At 34.2% G+C, this 23,836-nt stretch overlaps 1 protein-coding gene across 1 annotated transcript; it reads right to left on the reverse strand.

Moving 5' to 3' along the window:
- Positions 1-7,248: 7,248 nt before the first annotated feature.
- Positions 7,249-13,426, reverse strand: LOC131061099 (NAC domain-containing protein 71). Its single transcript, XM_057994614.2, has 5 exons — positions 13,218-13,426; positions 10,454-10,731; positions 9,537-9,884; positions 8,860-9,393; positions 7,249-8,463 (listed from the first exon to the last, which is right to left on the reverse strand). Exons 1-5 carry the CDS (start codon positions 13,372-13,374, stop codon positions 8,428-8,430), a joined length of 1,353 nt encoding a protein of 450 aa, XP_057850597.2. The 5' UTR covers positions 13,375-13,426; the 3' UTR covers positions 7,249-8,427.
- Positions 13,427-23,836: the final 10,410 nt, after the last annotated feature.

Raw genomic sequence — 23,836 nt, forward strand, 5'->3', positions numbered from 1 at the left:
AGATTTTTACAATGAAATTGGAACTTTTCTTTACAAAGTGGCTTGGTCAAAATATCTACAACTTGGTCTTTGCCCTTGCAATAGAGGAGTGAAACTTGCTTGTCTTCAATTTGTTCTCTAATAAAGTGGTGTTGGAGAGAAATGTGTTTTGTCCTTGCATGGAAAACTGGATTTTTAGCCAAGGCAATGGCACTTTGGTTGTCACAATACAATTGAGTTGGTTCGTGTTGAGGTAGACCCAAATCTTTAAGTAATCTTCTAAGCCACAAGACTTCTTTGGAAGCATTAGTGCATCCTTTGTACTCAGCTTCAGTGGATCCAAGAGAGGTAGATTGTTGCTTTTTACTATTCCAAGAAATTGCTCCTGATCCAACAAAAAAACAATAACCACAAGTAGATTTCCCATCATTGGGATCTCCACCTAGATCGGAATCAGTAAAACCTTTTAAAGTAAAATCAGAATTTACATCATAAAACAAACCTACATTAATAGTTCCTTTAATATATCTTAAAATTCTCTTAGCAACTTTAAAGTGTGTTTGTTGAGGTTTGGACATGAATCTTGAAACCAAACCAACACTATAAGCAATATCCGGCCTAGTAAGAGTTAAATAATTCAAACTTCCAACTAATTGTCTATACAAAGTAGGATCAACAAGAGGAGTTTGCATATCAAGCATTAACTTAGTGCCTAATTCAATAGGAATTGAAACATGATGAGCATCATTCATTTTAAACTTATCTATGAGATCTTGAGCATATTTACTTTGAGATAAGAAAATTCCTTTAGAGGTTTGCCAAATTTGCATTCCTAAGAAATAATGTAAAAGACCTAAATCAGTCATTTGAAATTTTTGATTAAGTTGAAACTTAATATCAGAAATCAAAGTATTGGAACTTGAAGTAAGAATCAAATCATCTACATACAAGATAATAATGATAATATCATCTTCACTGTGTTTTATATACAAGTTAGGATCATTTTTACTTCTAATAAAGCCTTGAGAAAGAAAGAATGCATTAATCTTTGAATACCACTCCCTAGGAGATTGCTTTAATCCATAAATTGATTTCTTTAATTTACAAACTAAGTGTGCATTACCTTCTTTAATAAAACCAGGAGGTTGAGACATATAAATTTCCTCATGTAAATCACCATTAAGAAAAGCACTTTTAACATCCATTTGGTGAATAGGCCAATTCATTCTAGAAGCTAAAGCAAGCACAAGTTTAATTGTAGGCATTTTAGCAACAGGAGCAAAAGTTTCAGTATAATCTAAGCCTTCAATTTGAGAAAAACCTCTAGCAACTAATCTAGCTTTAAATTTACTAACTTGATTATTAGCATTCAATTTAGTTTTATAAAGCCACTTGCAAGAAACAAGATTTTTACCATGAGGCAAGGGAACTAAATCCCAAGTTTGGTTAGAAGTTAAAGTATCATATTCTTCCTTCATTGCTTTTTGCCAATGTGGTTGATTTTTAGCTTGATCAAATGTTTTAGGATCATTAGAATTCATAATAGTAGTCATTAAAGCATAATTACAATAATTAACTCTTCTAGCTTGAAGTCTATCCATTCTAGCTAAGTATTCATCACTATCTTGAATTAAAGATTTAAACCATTTAGGTCTTCTTTTAGAAGTAATGGATTCATCACTAGAAGAAGAGTCATGAGGAGTAGAGTTATTATTATCATCATCACTATCACTAGAAGGAATAGAAAGAGATGCATTAGGAGTAGGGTTAAGAGAAGGAGGTTGGTCCTCCACAAGCACAACTTTGCTTTGAGCAAGTTCATCATCCTCTACTTTAGAACAATCATGAATGCCTTTTTCTGCAATACAAACATCTCTTGCAACTTTTACCTTGTTAGTAATAGGATTGTAAACTCTATAACCTTTAGTATTTTCATCATAACCAACAAAAATAAAAGGAGAAGATTTAGCATCTAATTTTTTTCTTTTCTCCTTAGGTTTGTGAACATAAGCTATGGAACCAAAAATTCTTAAATTCTGCAAATTAGGCTTTCTACCAGACCAAGCTTCTTCAGGAGTTTTATCCTTTAAGGCTTTGGTAGGTGTTCTATTAATTAAATAAGTTGCACAAGCCATAGCTTCAGCCCAAAACTTGTAATCCATATTTTTTGCATGCAATAAACATCTAGCCATTTCAACAATTGTCCTATGCTTCCGTTCTGCCACACCATTTTGTTGTGGTGTATAAGGAATGGTAAGTTCATGTTTAATTCCAAAAGATTTCAAATAAGCATTAAATGCATTATTGACATATTCTCTTCCATTGTTAGTACGAAGAATCTTAATTTTAGAACCAGATTGCCTTTCTACAAACATATGAAATTCAGTAAACACATCAAGCACTTGATCCTTACTATGAAGGAAATATATCCATGTTCTCCTTGAAAAATCATCAACAAAGGTAAGAGCATACCTTGAACCTTGGATGGAGGGATTCTCCATGGGACCCAAGAGATCACTATGAACTAGATGCAATTTAGTATATGCCCTCCAAGATTGACCATGAGGAAAGGGTTCCATATGCATCTTACCACTCATGCAACCATTGCAAACAATTTGAGAAGGAACAATACTAGGCAATCCATCAACCATATTTTCTTTTTGCATCAATGAAATATAATCAGAATTGAGATGGCCAAGTCTATCATGCCATATAGTAAAATCAACAGTAGTAAGCAAAGAATACTTTGGAGGAGCAAATTCATAGAACTTGAATAAGTTATCACTATCCATTTTAGCAGTAGCAATAACATGATTAGTGTTTGGATCAATGATATAACATATGCCCCTATAAAAGTTAATCTTATAATCTTGACAAAGTTTAGGAACTGAAATCAAATTTGATTTTAATTCAGGAACATAAAGAACATCATGTAATTTCCCATTAGGAACATTCACATCACCAATAGCTTCAACTTTACAACTATGATTATTAGCTAATTGAACATGAATATTAGAAGTATCGGGATGCAAAGATTCAAAACATTCTTTATGAGAAGTAACATGTTGAGATGCACCAGAATCAATAATCCACTCAAGTGGTTGAGAAACATTATAAGTACATGTAAATGCATGACGAGATGAATTACCATTATTATTACCTTTCTTATAATGAGGTTTATGTTGATTATTTTGATTATTTTGATTCATGGGCTTTTTACCATTTTGTTTCTTAAAACAATTATTAGTAAGATGTCCATCTTTCCCACAATATGTGCAATGGGGTCTTGTTTGAGAATTAATCCTTTGATTATTGTACGTATTATTATGATTATTATTATGAGAATTGTTATGATAGGATTTAGAATGAGATTGATAATTAGAAGATTTGTGATTATTATTATGATTATTATTATTATGATTATGATTATTATTATTGGATCTAAAATTATTATTATGATTTTGATTTTTAGACATAAAAGCATGTTCACTACTTTTAAGAGTACCAAATTGAATTAATTTAGCTTCCTCTAGACGCAATAAATTATGAAAAATATCATAAGTTAATTGAGTAGCTAAGCTAGGAATAACAAGTTGAGCATGAATATTCGTAATAAATTGTTGAAATTGACGAGGAAGACATTTTTTAAGAATAAGATGAATTAAACGTAAATCAGCTAGAGTAACTCCTAAACTAGTTAATTGACTATTAACAGAATCAAACTTTAATAAGAATTCATCCATAGTTTTAAAATCCGTATACCTTAGATCTTCAAGTTGATCTTGAAGCTGAATTTTTCGGGATTCATTTGAGCTATCATAAGTTGTTTTTAAAATTTCCCAAGCTTCATGCGCTTTTGTACAATTTCCAATTAAAACATACAAATCAGGAACCATTGAAATACCAATTAAACCAAGTGCTTCCTCATTTTGAGCCTTCCATCTATCTTGGTCGGCTTGAGGAGCAGTTGTAGCGGGCTCAAAGGTTTTATCAGTTGCAACATTCAAAAGATGCTTGAAACGAAAAATAAAAGAAATATGTGTTTTCCATGAATGATAATTAGAACTATTTAATTTAATTTCCGGAATTAATGTAGACATAGTTGCAAAAAAAAATTAGAAAAAATACCCCTTTTGATTAAAATATGAAAAAATAATCTCTTTGATTAAAATCAAACCAAATTTCAAGAATAACAATTAACAAATAACAAATAACTAAATTAAATTTTTATATATTAAGAATCGTTATTTTTAAAATTTTAATAACAAAATAAATTTAAAAAACTTTAAATTTTGATTAAACAAACTAAATCTTTATTAATAATAAAGTAAAACAATTTTATATAAAAAAACTTTATTAAATACTTAATATTTAAAAGTTTTTCAAACTTTTCAATGTAAATTTCATAAAGTTCTTAAATATAACTTTTGAAACATATGTAAACTTTATAAACTTTTGAATCGTATAAAAAGAATCTTAAGCTCCTTATAAAGTTTTCTTATAATATGAAAGCTCAGAACTTTTTAAACTTCTTTTAAACTGGAAGATATTTGCATGATATTTAAATATTAATAAAATGTAAGGATAGATAAACTGTTGCAATCATAACAAGAGCATAGGCAAAATGACAGGGGATGAATTTAGTTTGCCAAAAATAGTTACAAAGATTACTATGCCAATTGATATAAAATGTAGCAAACAGCTGGCAGGAGAAAAACTTATAATAGAAAATAAGAGCCAAAGAAAATGAGTTAGAGGAGAATGATGCACACTAGCAGAGGTACACAGAGAGCATAGATAAAAAAAAATGATTCGCAGCTGAGAGTGAGGCAATAAGAAATCAGAAATTCTCACCAAACTTTAACTTATCCTTGTAGATAAGAGTAACAAAAAAGAAGATAGGGGACACACAGGCAAGACATAAATTATAGTTCCAAATTGTATATTGTAATAAGTTTTATTTTAAGTCAAACAGAATTATTATGAAAGGAAATACAAAACAATATTAAACATCTGTTAACAAAAATCTGCAATACAAAATACTGGAATAAAAAATACAAAAGATGTTAAACTCAGAATGATTTAGACAGAGCAAGCAGAAATTATAGAATATTAAACTTCTGGAATAAAAAACTGGCAATACACAAAACTAGAGAAAATAATATGAAAAACACAGATAGTTATAATACAGAGATCAATATGAATTTTTTTTTAACAAAATCCTGCAGACACAATAAATGTTAAAACCTGCAAACAAATCAGAGATGTAATGTAATAATAAATCAGATTTGGCAGCAAGCCGACCAAACAGATTAAGGAGGTTGAGTTTGGCGGTAAACCTTCCAAACTATTCACACTAAAAAAAACCAGAAACTTTGGCGGCAAGCCTTCCAAAGACACAAATTTAAACTAGAAAGAAGAAACTTTGGCGGCAAGCCTTCCAAAGCCCTTTTTTTTAATAAAAAAACTAGAATAGAAGATTAAACCTGGAGGCAAACTTGTTAACAAGTTTGAAAAAAAATTTAAAATCTGAAATAAAAAACCTGCACAGTAGAAAATATTAGAGAAAGAACTTCTTCTCCTCTCAAGAATGCCTCCAAGAAGGTGAACTCCACAGAATGGTAACCTTCATCAATGTCAACTTAAAACAAGGATTAGAAACCTGCTTTGATACCATGAAAGGAAATACAAGAGCAAGGAAAGAAAAATAAAATCCAAGAAAGTTTATTGATGAAGTAAATGTTACCAAGAGAAATGCAAAAACCTTGGAGCAATCACCCAAATGTGAAGAAGGAGGCACAAGAACTTTTGAAAGGGGAAAAGCAAAGAAAAACCCCTTGTGATATTATGAATGAGGCAATGCCTAAAATGAGAGAGAGAGAGAGAGCAAGAAGCTCTTTACAATATTGTCATTAAGAAGAAATGAGAGAGGAGACATCTCTTAAATAGAGATGAGGAGAGGAGTTACAAAGTAACTCCCAAATCTATGAATGCCGCCATTCATAAAATGTGTGTGCCATGTGTCCACATCCTCTTATGGAGGAAATCTAATATTCCTTAATAAAGGAAAATAAAAGAAATGACTTGTCCTCACACATGTACTAGAGGACAAATTACATGTAGGAATTCCAAAGGAATATCCTAAACTAAATACAAATAAACCTAAGCTAAGTAAAGATTAAATATTCTAACAACATGGACCTTAATTGATTTGAGAAAATCTGAACTAGTGGTAGGTGGCTTGTTGTAATTCACTCGCCTTACATTCTAATGTTTGCTTGTTGTAAGGAAGATGGTGTTCACACATTTGGATAATTTGTTAGATTGTGAGGGTCATGCCATCCTTAGTTAGATCTTTAATAGACTAGCTTTATGACTTTGAGTGAAATGATTGAGGATAACATGCTAACACGCAATGATCCTATATTAATGTGCTATGGTGTAAATGCTACTAGATTTTGTTATTCTCCAAAACATGAAACTCCATATGTGCTCAATGAGAATGCCCTTGGATGTCCTAGATGATTTTCAATTAGTGTGTTCTTAAATATAACAAACAAGGGCACAAATTAACATGACAAGTGCTAAGTTGGCTCACAATGACTAGCGAGATAATTTATAAATTTGAATTTTGAATTTAAAAAATGGAAGGTTGAAATTGTTACAAGTGCGGTTGTCATTGCACCAAAAGATTGACCTGTTAATGCCCAATACAACCACTAGACTTATAGAATCCATAGGAGGCGGCGCAAGTGAGGGGTTTGAACCCGTGACCAAGCTTTGATATCACTTGTTACAAGTGAGGTTGTCGGTGCACCAAAAGATCGACCTGTTAATGCCCGATACAACCACTAGACTTATAGAATCCACATGAAGCGGTTAAGCCATGTCACAAACCTAAGCACAGCACTGCACAACACAAGGAGACCAAGGGTACACACCTTGCAACATAAATCAATGCCAATGGAAGTGACTTGGACTAAGTCTACACCCAAGAGTCTAATCCAAAGTGACAAATAACGGGTCTATAGATTAAGGATATAAATTTGAAGATTAGTAATTAAAGATATCGAAATCTAAGATATCATGAATCGATTTCATGTGCAACACCACTTATAAACTAATTAACACATTTACAACTCTATAATCAAAACAAACTTTAAAAGAACATAAATATATAATTTTTACCATTAGAAATTTTCAATCAAATATTATAATACAAAATCCAAATCAAATCAATTTTCATTCAAAACTAATATCATCCTAACTTGCATTCCCTAAAGGCAACTTACATAAGATAGAACCCATGTAATGAATGCATCTATACATTACAGTGCAAAATCCAAACCCCAAAGCAACCGTCTTTATTGACTCAAATATCAACCTAATTAATATGCCCAAAGGCTACATATATATTCTCTGAATCATGAATAGTTATAACATACTATCATGATTCAGCTACACATATATATATCAAACTGTAATTGAATCCATTATTCTCCTAGAATGCATGCACGCAGCTTTCAAAGACTCCCCAAACCCAATAGACACCTCTATAAATGAAGGTGACAATTTGCTCAGCCTTGTATTTGGCTGTATTTATTCTAGTCCCTTGTACACCAAACTGAAAGCAACAAACAAAACATAAGTATGCCTTTTAAGATTTAAACATTTGCAGATTGCCTGTAAACCCTGTTGGAGACAACTTACTTCCATGCATAGACTTTACCAAAAGGCCTGTGGAAATTATTCACAGTGATCATCAACGAATTGATTTGCACCACCTTGAGAAAATTTCTCTATCATCTTCTCCTGGGTCACTAATATAGATGAATGCCAGATTCATCCAGCTCAATCTCTCCTCTAAAAATTAAGATAGCAGTTACAGCACACTAATGGAGGAATTGAATCATGACAGCCAACAGGCTGCAACTTACAAACCATTGAGGCTGGTAAGATTTCCTCCTACATTAATTCCATAGAGAACCAATTCTTGGAAAACAGCCCTCTAATGCCTTTTCAGATGGATTTGAACCAATCTGAGGAACACCCACAAAACTTAGAACAAACAAAATTCTGCAGCATCTTTTGCATCTTGAACCTTCCTTGTTTCCATACCGAGAAGAAACAAAAATCTGCAGCATCTAAAGTATCTTGAATCTTTCTTGTTTCCAATCCCATGCATGCTTAAAAATAATATGCATGGGATGACTGTGTTAATCTACATTGAAGTGAAAAAAGGCTAATGTTGCTACTTCTATTTGCCTGGCTATACTCTTGAAGAATTTCAGTGCACCTGTTTGTCTTGCAAGGTTTGTAAAAATACAATGCAAGACATGGATGGGCATATTTACATCCTAATTGATATTTTACATGTTGTGATGTTTGATCTCGCAGTTGTCCAACCACAATAAAAGACCCTTCTGTTACCTAGGCCAGTTGCTCTGTTCACAAGCTTAGCTCTGTTATACTGAAGAAGCCATCCTGTGTAGAATAAAAAGTGTTAGAAGTTAGTACTAAGAGATATAAGCTCCTGATTTGTTATGAAGAGAAAGCAAACATATTTGAATATCTAAGTAATGTGCATGAGTTTCTGAAAATAACTGTGTTTTTTTTAATCAATGTTTTGGATTGCATTCGACAATCCATCATCAGAAAAGGAATAGTGAAAAAATGGATTGCAAACAAAGACTAAAAAGAAAAAGGGTTGGTAAGGGTGGAAGGGTTGGTGAGGGTGGAAGCGTTTGAGATAAAAGGAAAAAGACAGAAATATAATATCTAGGTTTCTAACATACCTGGAAAACCTTGAACAACAGACAATTAACCTACATTACTGAAAAGGAAATAAGAATATATCGATTAGCTAGAAAGGGAACCTACCATCTGAGAATAGTCAATTGAGCTTGTAAATGGTTGTGAGTATTTGTACTGCATTCCACAGAAATTGACCATCTCCCTTTGCAAAACTGCTGACCCAGTGTCTCCGAGATCTGTTTGAATATGACTTGGCAAAATTTCTTGGCATTTGTACCATAGTGAAGTTTGAGGACACTCCTCAAATTCAGCTTCTTCACGAAGTACCCCTTCCAGTTCCTCCACTATAAACTGTTCACAGTTGTTCCCCATACATGTCACATAATTGTCAAGCAGAGATTCTCTGATTGAATAACCAGCAGAACCATCTAAGGACAAAGAATGCTCAAGATAAATATCACAAACCGGAGATGCCCCTGCATCTTTCAAAATTTCTTCTATAATATCTGATTCTTCATGGGGATCGTTTGCTTTCTTAGTTACTGGAACTGAAGATCCATTCAAGTCTACAACACCTAGACACCCTGTAAAATCCTCTGTTTTTAATAATGGGTTTGCAGAGTCCTGCTGAATTCTTGCTCCCTGTGAAGTAGAATTGACCTGTAACATAATTAAACAGCAAGTTGAATTTAAAAAAATTAGCTTATACCATCCAGATTAATTATTTGAATACCCTTCTAAAACTAGCAACAAAAAGGGCAGGCATTTGAATCTGAAATCAACATTAGTACAAACAGACACACCATTAGATCATTTTCGAAATTGGTAGGGAATCGGAAATTGCAATTTTGATTTGTATCATCCCACTCAGACTCCAGAATCCAATTGAGAGCATCGTGACAATCCATCCTATCATTTAGAGTCTCTGAGGGAAATGCCAAATTGTCTTGTATGTCACCCTTCTCTTCCCTGACGTGTGAGGATCTGTTTACTGCCCAGCGTTGGACATCATCAAATGAGGCCATTTTATCAGAAAAGGAGTTATTCATTGAAGAAGATAAAACAGTCTTTTCTATTTCCGCCCCTTGCTGTTCTGCATTCTTTTGCTCTATTGCACTTTTCTTGAAAACTCGGCATAATACAAAGGCATCCTGTGAATGCACAGCAAGCCACCATTAATAGGCATGCCAGGCAAAGATTCAAAATTTCCAACAAAAATGAAAATATCAGAATTAAAATACTTCTGAAATCATTGCTTAATGATTTACTTATTACTAGATAAGTTTGGAAGAGGAAGTAGGAATCTTAAAAATGATTCCCACTGTAAACTAAAACAATTATAACTCTAGATGGGCTTATTTTTCACAGCTCATTAAAGTAGAATACAATCTTTTGGATAAAACTGTGTCAGTTTATTTAATCGACATTTTGAATTACACTCATCGATCAAATAAACTGACACAGTTTTATTCAAAAGATTGCTTTTTTAATCATAAGCCTTTTTGTAAATTGAAGTCATTATAAGAGTTTCTGTTCTAAGCCAGTAGAGGCTAAATCCTCCCCTTTAAGTAAGGCTATAAAATCAAATCTATCTAAGTGTTTCATACACAAGTTCTTAAAAAGAGGAACATTCTTTCTGGGTAATGTAGACTTTATTAAGTACAACTTTCCTAGTTTGCTTCAATAAATGATACAAATGAATTGAATTCAAACAGGGTACCTGCAAACCAGCTGCACCTTCACACTGCATCTCATCTAGACGATATTCATGCATCACCCAATCTGTTCTTTTCCCTTGTGGAGCACGGCCTGTGTAGAAGACTAGGGTCTTCTTCAGTCCCAGCACAACCGAGTGAGAGTTAATTTTACGGTCCTTACCAGTAGCTTTCCAGTAACCAACTTCAGTGGCTCTGTTTGTGCGTGAACCATTGGGATATTTTCTATCTCGTGGACTGAAAAAATACCATTCTAGATCTCTATTAGGCAAGAAAGACTTATCTGCAAAAACACCAGAAATCCTAATTAGTCAGCTAAGCTTAATACTTGTTACTGATTCAAGGTTTACCTTTACAGCCTGAAGTAGAATTAAATATCTACAGATAATAGCCAATTATATTTGGTGTTATAGCGGCCAAAATAGTTGTGTTAATGTTTAGCCCATTTGGGTGGATAATCCTGTAACTGAAAGTTTGAACCTGAAGTTCACCCAACATTTAAAAATGTCTGAAGATTAACCAGCCCACAACTAATGTATTCAATGGTTCATGCATTTTACAGTCCAAGTTACATCTATTATAATTAGGTATTTCTTTAAGAATTAATTATTAAGCAGTTCAACAGTCCAAAGTTTATCTTGATAAAACAAATAATAAGTTATCACTTTTAAACATGAAAATTGTTATTGACTGTTTATTTGTTGAATCATTTAATGTTTAAGTAGATTGAGCTATTCTTAAATGTTAAGCAGTTCAACAGTCAAAAGTTCACACTAATAAAAGAAAACTAGTTATCACTTTTCAACATTGAAATTACCATTGACTGTCTAATCATTGAACCATTCAATGTTTTAGTAGATTAGGCTATTCTTTAATATTAAGCAGTTCAACAGTCAAAAGTTTATCCTTTTAAAAAAATGACAATTAATTATCACATTTAAACATATAAATCACAATGACTGTTTTATGGTTCAAAAATTTACTGTTTATGAAAAATAAGGCTTTTCTTAAATATTAAGTTGTTCAACAGTTAAAAAGTTTAGGCTAATAGAAAAGGACAACTAGTTATCACTTTTAAGCTTGAAAATCATCATTGACTGTTTAGTTATTGTACCATTTGTTGTTTTAAAAAGATTAGACTTATCTTAAACATTAAGCAGTTCAGTAGTTAAAAGTTTATGCTAATAAAAAAGAACAACTTATTATCACTTTTAAACATGAAAATCATCGAATGTTTAATTGTTGAATCATTTAATGTTTAATTAGATTAGACTATTCTTAATAATTAAGTAATTTAATAATCAAAAGCTTATGCTAATAAAAAACGACAACTAGTTATCACTTTTAAGCATACAAATTACTATTGACTGTTCAATTGTTGAACAATTTAATGTTTCAGTAGATTAGATTACTCTTAAATACTAAGCAATTCCACAACTAAAAATTTATGCTAATAAGAAAAAACGAATAATTATCATTCTTAGACATAAAAATTACTATTGACTATTTAATCATTAAACCATTTAATATTTAAGTACAGTAATATAATCATGTAATCATGTTCTCTAGAACAAAAGATATTTTTCTATTATTTGTCTTCCTGAAAATGTAGTTTCCTTCCTTCTGTCACAGGAAGACTGCTCTGCAAACCAATCTCTATCTCTAGTCACAAATGACACTGACTCAACACACTTCAAGTTTGCAAGGCAATGAAAGTGTATTTACAATCTGTTATTGTTTGCAAATAACACCTTTTCCCAACCATATATTAAACATGGTGATTATAATAAGGCTGAATTTTTACATCCACTTATGCTAAAGCTGATTCAGTAATGGCTGAGGTTGGTGCCTCATAAACCATGAAATGTCTCTGGTATCAAACTTGAAGTATCTTAACAAAGCAAGCAAAGGCTAATTCCATGTCAGAAAGAGGGCCTTAAGAACTTGTAGAGTAAAATACTTAATTTTTTCTTGATTGAACTATGATGACTCCTTACAACTGGGTTAGTTTTGAGAATACTGTCAGGCATATTAGAAAATTGAAGCATGACAAGCATTCCTATTACTAAACAGACATACAAAGTAGCAAATTTCAGGCATCTTAGTCTTGACATATTATAGAAATTTTGTATCCAGAAAAACATATTGAATGTGGGTCTCGACCTGTTCAGTCTTGTTTCATAACAGGGATGCAGATAGGTCTCAAAGTGATCATAATGCAATTCTAGTGTTTATGATAAGAAAGCATTATATAAAATACAAAAAGGAGTAAATAAGAATTCAGAAAAACATCAATCAAAACTCAAACACAAGACTTAAAATGACACCAACATAACTCAAGAGAATGCTGTTTCTGGATTCAATTGTGTTCAAGATTTTTTCATCATCGTTTCAAAGCACACTCCGTGATCCATCATCAGGATGAAGAGAGTCAAAATGTTGATGATGGATCATGGAGCGTGATCTGAAACGTTGATGCAAAATCTTGAACATAATTGAATCCAGAAACAACATTCTCTTGATATTATGAATTATAACAATCTCTTATCACTAACCAACATAACTGTATTCCATTTTATCCAACTGTGACTAACACCATGTTTGAAATAAATCCTATTTTCTTCAAGTATAACTAACACCGTGTTTGGTAACAAGGTTAACATAAATGAAAGCTTCATCATTCCACTTAAAAGAGCATATGCAATAAAATGAGAAAACACACATTTTGAGGCTAAGAAAAGAATGAAAATCCAAAAGCCCATAACATACTTGGTAGATCCCAAGGCTCAGACTTGTACAAATCAACCTCAGGTATTATGTCCAGCTCTATCTTACGTCCATGTATTTTCCTCTTCAAATAATAACTCAACAGTTCTTCATCACTAGGATGAAACCTGAAACCAGGAGGCAAGGACACAGGTGCCATTATAATAAAACAAAAACTACTATATTATGCAATGTACAAAAAATCATAAGACATGAATGCACTGAATTGGAATATTGAAGAAAATTGAACATGCCCAGCTCTCAAATATAGACAAATGGTCTGCTGCAGTACCCAAACACCGAAAGTTGATCATCTGCTTTGACAAAAGCACACAAAGTGCAAAAGTGCAGCAGAAATTATTACACCCTATTCACACAAAATTTGCATGGCTAAATTAAATGGCTTAGCATAAAGAAATGGTTTTTTTTGGAATATAAATGTTCTTAACGACTTCTTATGCTTTGGATAAATACCATTTCCGACAATTGCAAAAAAGAAATTTGGACGGTACGAATTCTTTAATGTTGCTCGTTAACAGCCGTTGTTTTATTTTTATTTTTTAATCAGAAATTTGATGTTATTCTCATGAACTTGTTTGCTGCTTGTATAAAGCAATACTTATGAACAGTTGAAAGAGACAAAAAGGAACCATGCCGGCTATTCTTTTGACCTTGGGAACACCACCTTCAAATGAAAACGAATTATGCTCTCTTTTCCCCCTGGAAACATTATGAGGGAAGAGAACCCCAATTTGATGGCTTATGGGAAAAACCCATGGATTATGACCACAACAACAAAACAATCACTGCCTGCGAGATCAATGGCCCAGCAGGGATTTGAACCTTCGTGACCACTTCACCAACAAAGTGTTTTAACCACAACACTACATGTCTTTGAGTCATTTTAGTTTTTTATTTAAGATGGTTTGTTTAGATTTTTTTATTTAAAACGATTAAAAAGTTTGAATCAATAACTAATTTCTAACGTTGATCTGATCTATATTTATTTCTAAACTTTCCAATTAATTAACTCTAATTATCTAAATTTAATGATATTTCTATAAAAGAATAAAGCTTTCCACAAACAATGCATTTGATTTAGCTATCACTTTATTCACATGGCCTCTCTAGCTCTCCAATCCCATTAACCTTCTTAACTATATTCAAAGATTCATATGATTGCGTTAATTGCATATTCAAGTTGTACTTAATTACTATCTTTATTATTATTAATGTAATATTCTTTTTATTTTTACTAATAGGAGTTAGTATAAGGGACCATGTAGGTAGAGTTAGTAAACGTGGGTAAGCTTGTAACTAAGGTTTGCATTGTTTGTGTCTTCTACCTTTGGGTCATTATCTATTTCTTTTCATTGGGTCCTTTTTTTAATTAATATTTACATTTTTGACTTGGCCTCTATATTGTCTTATAGTGGATGATTTCCTTGTTATTTTATGCAAATTTCATCGTATAGTCTATTTTGTCTTTGACATAAGACTTGTTTTGTCTCTGCATGACCTCAAAATAGTCATTAACTAATCTACATCTATGATTCATCTTTATCTAGAAGTACTCATTAGTTGTGATTAATGATTAGTGTTGTTTTATTTTTTTCTTTATGAATGAGATGTAAGGTTAATTATTAAATTAAAAGTATAATTGAATGTTGATTTGATAATTTTTTATATATCAAATAATAAATAGTTAATAATAAAATATAATAAAAAATAAAAGTGTACATATATTAAAATCTAGATCACACCAATCATCTTTTAGTTATGATAGCATCATGAATCTCTCTCTCTTTTCTTAAGTCAATATTAGAAATCTTTATCTCATAAAAAATTATGCTAACATTCTTAAATAATATGATAAAATTCAAAAGCAAAACTTTAAAATAAGATATATTTTAAATAAAATAATTTTGATTTCTTAATATTTTTTGGAGAGATGTATTTAAAATAGCTAATAATGAACAAGGATATATAAGTTTTCTTAGTAGTTATCTTAAAAGAGTATTTAATACATTTTTAATTTAATAGAAATTTTAATTTACAAGTTGTTTTTAATGTATATTGGGTATAGAAAATAAATCATTAATATTTATTTAGGATAAAATATTAAATGTTAATAAGGTTCAAATAATGGATTTTAAAAATGAAAAAAATAATGTTGGATATTAAAATCTATATGTTTCTTCACAATCTCATGATATTGAATTTGTATATTGATACTTTAATTAATTATTATGAAACTTGATTAATATATTCATATATTTTATATGGGTGATTATAAGAGTTGACTATTACAATTTATTATACTACATTGAATGTATAATCTAATTATGAATAGATGATACGTAGAGAGATCCCCTAGGTTAGGTCACTTATCTTGCCTATCGCTTTAGATAACACAAGTCATAGATTCAACTCTTGATTTGCTTATGGTGTGGATGAGGGTCCATTTCACCTTTCTCAAGATGTTATAAGGAGGCTCACCTTGTCAAGAGATAAGCTTTAGATCACTAGATTAAATTTTCAATTCATCTCAATAATATATGTGTGTATCTGTATATACGTACACAATCACATACATATATGTATATATGCATATCTATGCATATATACATACATATACTTATTGTAGTGTTGTAAATTGTACTCCTTAATTGTGAATCCAATTTCATAATCTCCAGAGCACTTAATTTTTTAATTTTTTTTAATTAATTAAGTAGGGAAAAGGGCCCTAATCCCAATACAAGAACAATTTAGCGCATCACAACTAGAAACAACAAGACACAAAAACAACAAGAAATAGTTGAAACTAACCATAAAGACATGACCCCTTAATCAATCAAAAACATAACAAACTTAACTCTGGAACTAATAGTAGCAGATAACACCATAGCAGAGTACCAATTAACCATAATCAAAAATTTACACTTAGGCTCGAGAGTCTTAATACTTTAAACAAAAATTCTTAAAAGCCTAACCGAACTATATCCCATAACACTAGAAACAAAAAGTAAACCCATGGGCCTCCAACTAACTCTAGCTAGAAACAACATCATTTATCCTTAGAGATGAGCCCCCAATTATTTGGAAATTTCTAAAAATTGTTTTCCTGGTTGTCTTGAGAGAAAATGCGGCTTTCATCCCTAATCACCTTTTGATTCCCTACATTATTTAGCTTTTTCTGAAGTTTTGATTGTCCCAAGACTAGACCCATGACAAATTTCCTCATGATGTCATCAATAATAATAGTGAGCAAACTGATAACCTTTTCCATATGGGTTTTTTGCACCCGAATTCCTCTACCCTAGTCTCCATGTCTTTGAGCCTCACCTACATGTCATCTACTTGAGTTTTGAGAAAAATAACTAGATTCTCATTTTTGTTCTCATCCTCAACAATTACTTGCACTTCCTCTTTGACTATGTCTTCCTCTTTCTCTTCATAATTACCATAATTCTGGCCGGGTTGAATTTCCTCATCTTTATCAGAATCAATAATGATATTTTTGTTGGATTTTGCCAAGATCAAGAAGTCATTGAAATGTACAAGATAGAGACATAATATGGGACAAGAATAAACTGTATTCTCATCAATAGAAAATGATCAACAACCATTTGTTGCATACAATATAGATGAGCCTGCTTATATAGGCAAGGCTAGGGATATGTATGAGCACACAAACATGACATGTGGCTCAATAAGAAACAAGGGTAGGTAGGAAATAGGTGTGGGTAGGTAGGAGAAATAATATAATATTCCACATGAGGTGGATCACCCACCGAAGGTGGAATTATCACTCCACAATAAGTGGATATGATAGTGTAATAACAAGATCAACACCATAAGAGGTGGAATTTCTCCTACACACACTATCCCAATGTGGCACAAACACCCAAGTGTCTCATATCCAAACTACTATGAAATGCATTATCCTAAGTAAACTTAAGTAAGTGTAATAATATCCATGATGAATAATTATTTACACCAACACCCCCCCTTAAGTGCAACTTAGGGGAATGCACTTAAGTCTACAATGCAACTAAGCAATGCAAGATGGGTCCCGGCTACGAGGCCATGTTAGGTACCCATGAACAAATGCAAATGCATGCAAACCAATGCAATGAAATCTCTCACAAAGTGGGGAAAGAGAGAAAAACCCAATGGGAAAAAACCCTCCCCCAAAAGAGAGATGAAAGCTATACAAAAAACTCTCAAAGAAGTATGTGAGGAACAAAACCCCATGTGAGGAAATAGTCCCCCCCATATGAGAGAAGAAGAGAAGTCAAACTGTGATCATCCCTCAATGAAGAATCTGCACCAATGATAGAAGCTCGATGTATGAAGAAACTGCTCCACGAACGTCGAACAGCATTCCTCCCCTTAGGAAGAAACAAAACCAAAGGTGTATCCATAAAGTCTCCCCAATCATGAAGGGAAGATGTATGAAGAAAACTCATGATGAAAGGAATCTCTGAAAACTGCTCAAGTGTCCCCATGTCGATGCTGAAAGATACCCCTTCCAAAGATGGTAAACTGTGCCATACTGCTGAAAAAGGAACTCCAACATCTAGTGGAGATGGATGTAGAACAATTTCCAAAGACTCATGTCTCTCCTCAAAGAATAAAGAGACCTCCTCCAACTGCTGTACATAAGTATCCACAATCATGTCAACCTCGAAAGAATGATCATGTAGAGAATGAACAAGAGGGTCAGAGTGTGCCCTCGCAACAATCGAAGAAGGATCATCTTCATCAAAGAGAAGATGTATGTCATCAATGATGTCTCCCAAATCGGCAATGTAGGATTCCACAAACAAACCTGCAATATCTGTCATGTAATCATCCCATGAATCTGAAGCTGGAAGACAATGTATATCCTACTGCACTGAATCACATGAAGGCAAAACTGTCGCACTATCTGCATCATCAGGTGCAATAGGTGATGTGATATCAATATGAGGAGATGAAGTACAACACTCAAGAATGGGGTTACATGTGAGAATCCCCATGTTCAAGTGTCCAAAGTTCTCCTCAAAATCTGAATCATCACAATAAGTGTGATCATAATGTGTAGAATCATCAAATGTGAAATCATCATCATCAACAAAATCTGAAAAGGAGTATAACCGAGATGCATGATCAACCACCCCAGTTGCAATGATAGCTCTAGTCTCCATGTCTCTAATAAAAACTGAGTCAGGTGTGAACTCCACAACTCTCTTAGTTGCGCCATGTGTGATTTGATAGATAGAAAGGAGATTGTTTGTCAAGTGGGGTACACACAACACATCATTGAAGGAGTTATCCCCAATGTCAATAGATCCTTTCCCAATCACATTCATGTATGTATGATTGCCCATCAAAATCTGTGGCATGGTGCAAGGCTCAAATGTAGAGAACATAGACTGTGAAGATGCCATATGATGAGAAGCCCCTGAATCTAGAAGCCATCTCTCTGAAGTATGATTTGTTGTAGCACATAGAGCTTGTCCTTTTCTTGTTCCAAAAGAGTGAGTTTTTCCACTTGTTGAAGCCATGAATGCTTGCCCTTTTCCTTTTGAATGTGAGGAAGTGGAAGTTGATGAATCATCCTTCTTGTAGACTTTAGGCAAATCAATGTTATGCTTTTTGATGATATGTGTGAGCTCATCAATCTTCTTAGTATGGCAACGATGTTCCTCATGACCAATCTTTTTGCAATAAGCACAAGTAGGTCTCTCTCTCTTTGGTGAATTATCTTTCTTGGAAGAAGATGAATCTCCTTGTTGTGGAGAAGATTGTGCTTTATCCTTAGGCTTTGATTGCCATTTCTTCTTGTTTGAGTTGTCCTTTCCTTGATTTCCTTTGTTCCCTTGATTTGCCACTAATGCTTGAGACTTAGAAGAAGCCTTAAGAATGCCCATGCTTATCAACTTAGTTTGTTCCATCATCAACATTTCATTGAAAGCATCAAATGTAGGCATTTTGTAGCTTGAACCCATTGTCATTCTATGAGTTTGGAAACTAGAAACAAATGCTGCATATTCTTGTGGAAGCTTCCCTATCAAGTTGAATATCAATTGAGTATCCTTCTTATCAATGCCACAATCTTTGAGTTGTGCCCTCAACTCATTTGCCTTAGTGACATAATCTTGTATAGTATCAAAGTTCTTGGGATCTAACATGGTGAGATCACTATCAATTTGATATCCCCTAATCTCATCAACTTGACCATACAAGTCTTGAAACTTTTGCCAAGCATCCTTGATTAGAGTACATTTCTCAATATGAAAAATGAGATCCTTTGATACATACTTTCTTAAGGTACCAATTGCCATGATATTTTTAGTGAGCCAATCTAAGTGACCAACTGGATCGGTCTTAGGATCAGCTGGAGCAACAATAGTTCCATCAATGTAATGAGTGAGTCCTTTTTCCATAAGTTTACTCCATGCATCAATTTTCCAAGTAGCATAGTTATGTGGAGTTAAGAGAGGAAACTTAGAAGAACTCATAGCAGCAAAAAGGAAAGAACACAAGAGCACAAAAGAACAAGAGACACCCCCCAAATTCAATCAATCAAAGTACCCCCCCAAAAGTGATGATTTTGGCACTTTATACTTAGTGCGATTACAATGAGCCACTTGCAAAACAAGGCAAAGTGGGCTTATGATGCAAATTTTACAACTTCTCAAATGAAATAAAAGAGACTTCAATCAATAGTGCAATGAATCTAACTGAGATTCAAGCAAATATACAAGTACCAAGAGAGCCAAAAAAGGCCAAGATCTGAAAGTACAATTTCTACTTACAATGACATCAATCTGATAGCATCATGTGAAAGTAGATGAAAAAATACGCACTTTCAAAAAAAACGGCACCTAAAAAGGAGGTCGGATGACCCCAAACGAAGCCTCTGAAGTTGCAAAAACTGGGATTACTCAGGGACAGTCACCAAAAACTGCATTTTCTGAAAAATCCGTGCATCAAAATCAAAAAATTCTTTCACCACTGCGGAGAGCACGAAATTCTAGCCCATTTCAAAAAAAATTGCACCCAAAAAGGAGCAAAAATGAGCAAGTTATGGCCATTTGAAGTTGAACTGCAAAATCAAAAATGCAAATGAGAGGGGGTCAAAAAATTTCCAAACCCTGCTGATGTGGCGCTGGCGTCAGCAAAACACTAGGTTAAATTTGACGGCCGTATGACCGTCGCCAAAACTTCGCTGCCTGGCTGACTGGGCGTCCGTACCGTACGGACGGATTACGTGGACAACTGGCTGTACAGTCCGTACTGTACGGAATATGATGTGGCAGGCGATGTGGCTGCTGGTGTGTCCGTACGGATTTGACGCGTGGCTCTGTACGGAAAATGATGTGTCAGGTTTAGTCCACGAGCCACGGGCCTCCTGCCACGTGGCGGGCGTGGATTCGCCTGCCTGGATGCCGCGTGGCGGAGGTAGCCTGAGGGAGGAGCCGAAGCTGTGCTGCTCGGCGGAGCTGCGGAAGGTGCTCGGACGGGCAGCAGGCGGAGAACCTGCGGGCGGACACCGGCGCTGGAGGACGTGGCGGGGGCCGCTCGCGGTGTCGTGCGGGCGGAGCCGGAAGCAGGCCGGGAGGAGGCGGAGACCTGCGCTGCGGGGGCCTTCGCCGGCGGGAGCACGGGGGACGGAGACCGGCGGGCGGAGGGGATCGCGGGCGCTGGCGGAGCGGCGGGCGCACAGGTACGGATGTCGGCAGACAGAGGTACGCGGTCTGCGCAGTCAGGTACGGAGGCTCCTGCGAAAAGCCTGCAACCTGCAGGTCACGGGAACACGGGGGGGGTCTGCGGACCCCCCAAAAAATCTTTTTTTGATTTTTTTTTTTTTTTTCAATTTTTTGCTTTTCAATTTTTTTTTTTCGATTTTTTTTTTGATTTTTGAATTTTTGAAAAAAATTTCAGAAAAAACGAAATTTTTTTTTTTTTCGGAATATTAATAAAAAATTTCGAAATCCGTACGAATAAGGTAAAATTGGGGAAAAAATTTTTTCTCACCAAAATAGGCCAACTTTATAACCAAAATTCATGGAAAGGGCCTTCCGGACGCAATGGCGAGGTCGGATCTGGTCTAGGACGCCTCCAAATGACGATGCTCCTCAGATCTGCCTCTTAACGTCACAATAATGCCTCTTCAAGACGAATCAATGAGACTCCAATAGCTCTGATACCATGTTGGATTTTGCCAAGATCAAGAAGTCATTGAAATGTACAAGATAGAGACATAATATGGGACAAGAATAAACTGTATTCTCATCAATAGAAAATGATCAACAACCATTTGTTGCATACAATATAGATGAGCCTGCTTATATAGGCAAGGCTAGGGATATGTATGAGCACACAAACATGACATGTGGCTCAATAAGAAACAAGGGTAGGTAGGAAATAGGTGTGGGTAGGTAGGAGAAATAATATAATATTCCACATGAGGTGGATCACCCACCGAAGGTGGAATTATCACTCCACAATAAGTGGATATGATAGTGTAATAACAAGATCAACACCATAAGAGGTGGAATTTCTCCTACACACACTATCCCAATGTGGCACAAACACCCAAGTGTCTCATATCCAAACTACTATGAAATGCATTATCCTAAGTAAACTTAAGTAAGTGTAATAATATCCATGATGAATAATTATTTACACCAACAATTTTTAACCCTTTCATCTTCAGAATTTGCCTCATGTCCACTAATTCCCTCATACTCAAAATCTTCTATATTTTCCTCTTCCTCCAGAAGGTATTCCTCCTCTGACGGGGTATCATCACTACTCTCAGACTTCCCTTGCTCTTTTTCTTTGTCCTTTTCCTTAGTCTAGCTGACTATCTTTCTCCCATGTTAGAATCTTTCTTTGTAGAACCCTGCAACCTATGTTGTTCCTTACATATATCATGGTCTTTGTCATCAACATCTATAACTTGGCTCTTGGGGTTAGGGGATTTAAAATTCAACTTTCTAGTCTTAGGGTTGCCTATCTTAGCAATAGAAATTGTGCACTTCTCCAAGGTTAGTTTGAGCAGTTTGACATCATGATCCAGCATAGGGGGATTTACACTAGTTTTGCCATTTTCCTTGCTAGAATAAGAGGGTTATTTCAAGGGATGTGGAGTGCTTTTTAGGCATTCAATTTTAACTGAGTTGTTGGGATTGTTAGGGTTCAAGGACAAGAAGTGGTTACCATGCAAACTCTTGGCAAGTTCATGATTATATAGGGCATACATCAATCCTTGATGAAGGGGAGGAGACACTCCATTATTAATGTTATGGCATAACAGGGAGAAAAGAAAAAAAGGAATATTTATGAACTCCTTGTGCCTAATGTGGTTTAGGATAGGGAAGTGATACCCATGAACCGTAGTATATCTAGCCTCTAAGGTAGAGTAACAAATAACATAATAGCTAACCAGGGCATAGGGTGGGGGAGAACAAACTTGCCATAGTCAGTTTGCAATCTCTTCATATTTTTCCCCTTTTCAAGGAATTTGTTGATAAAAGTTTTTTAGTCCCTTGAAATTTTCTTCACCACACACAACCCTTCATATTTCAGGTCATTTGCTTCCGCAATTAATCGAGTCACTTTGAAGTTGACGTTGTTAAACTCAACATAGAACTAAGAGGGAGGGGGGGGCTGAATTAGTCCAAAAAACATCAAACATATCTAAATGATATTAAATGGTAATTAAAAACAACACTAAAAACATCAACCATCAACACATGAACACTAGATTTACATGGAAAACCAAATCGGGGAAAAACCATGGTGAGAATCATACTCACAATATAAATATAATTGATTACAAAGTTTTAGGCTTACAACCAAGGGGAAAAATGCACCTAATGGACTTGCAAGAATAAGGAACACTACCTTAGTAAAAGATACATGGACTTTCTCTATTGAGTCACACTGCTTCAAGGAAGGATACAAAGGAGGCTGCCAATAGACCCACAAATTTTTGACAACACTAAGAATAATAGAGATAATATGAGAAGAGTCTACTGATCATGAAATTTTCCCTGAACCTTTGTGTCAAGTGAAAAAAATCATGCAAAACATCTATGATAATCACCACTATCACAAAACACCATCTTATTGAATGTATCACCTTTGAAGCTCTTCATAAAATGACTTTTGCACATTTGTAGTCTCAAATCTACTTGCATATCATTCGCATTTGCTTCTCATCAATTCACACACTATCCCATTCACAACTCATACATCCGTAGTCCTTAAATATAAGATAGACAATCAAAAACCTAATTGAGTGTCAACCAAGAATAGAATAAACATTATTACCCAAAATAAGCCCCACATACCAAAAATACTCAAAGCGGTCCACTCCAGGAGAAAGAAGGGACCTACAAACATCACAATACATTCTTCCAAGTTGAATCCAATGAGCCAAGCACTAACACATCCTCCAAAGATGCCACCAAATGAAGTGTGTAGATAACAATAAGTCTTAACACTTAGTAATCCAAAAGACATCTTCCAATGCAAATTACCTAACACGGATCTCCACCCAACATGGTGAGACCCATAGCAATGTTCTAACTCAAATTCCAATGCATATTTAGATCAAAAAG

Source organism: Cryptomeria japonica, chromosome 4 (assembly GCF_030272615.1).
Source record: "Cryptomeria japonica chromosome 4, Sugi_1.0, whole genome shotgun sequence".
Classification (NCBI taxonomy): Eukaryota; Viridiplantae; Streptophyta; class Pinopsida; order Cupressales; family Cupressaceae; genus Cryptomeria; species Cryptomeria japonica.

What these genes read in the sequence shown, in the direction of transcription:
- LOC131061099 (XM_057994614.2), bottom strand. Translation starts at nt 13,374, where the DNA reads ATGGCACCTGTGTCCTTGCCTCCTGGTTTCAGGTTTCATCCTAGTGAT. An exon ending in ATTTCGAAAATGATCTAATG is followed by an intron (nt 9,394 to 9,536) that starts GTGTGTCTGTTT and finishes ATTATGTTACAG; the next exon opens with GTCAATTCTACTTCACAGGG. An exon ending in CAATTGACTATTCTCAGATG is followed by an intron (nt 8,464 to 8,859) that starts GTAGGTTCCCTT and finishes TATTCTACACAG; the next exon opens with GATGGCTTCTTCAGTATAAC.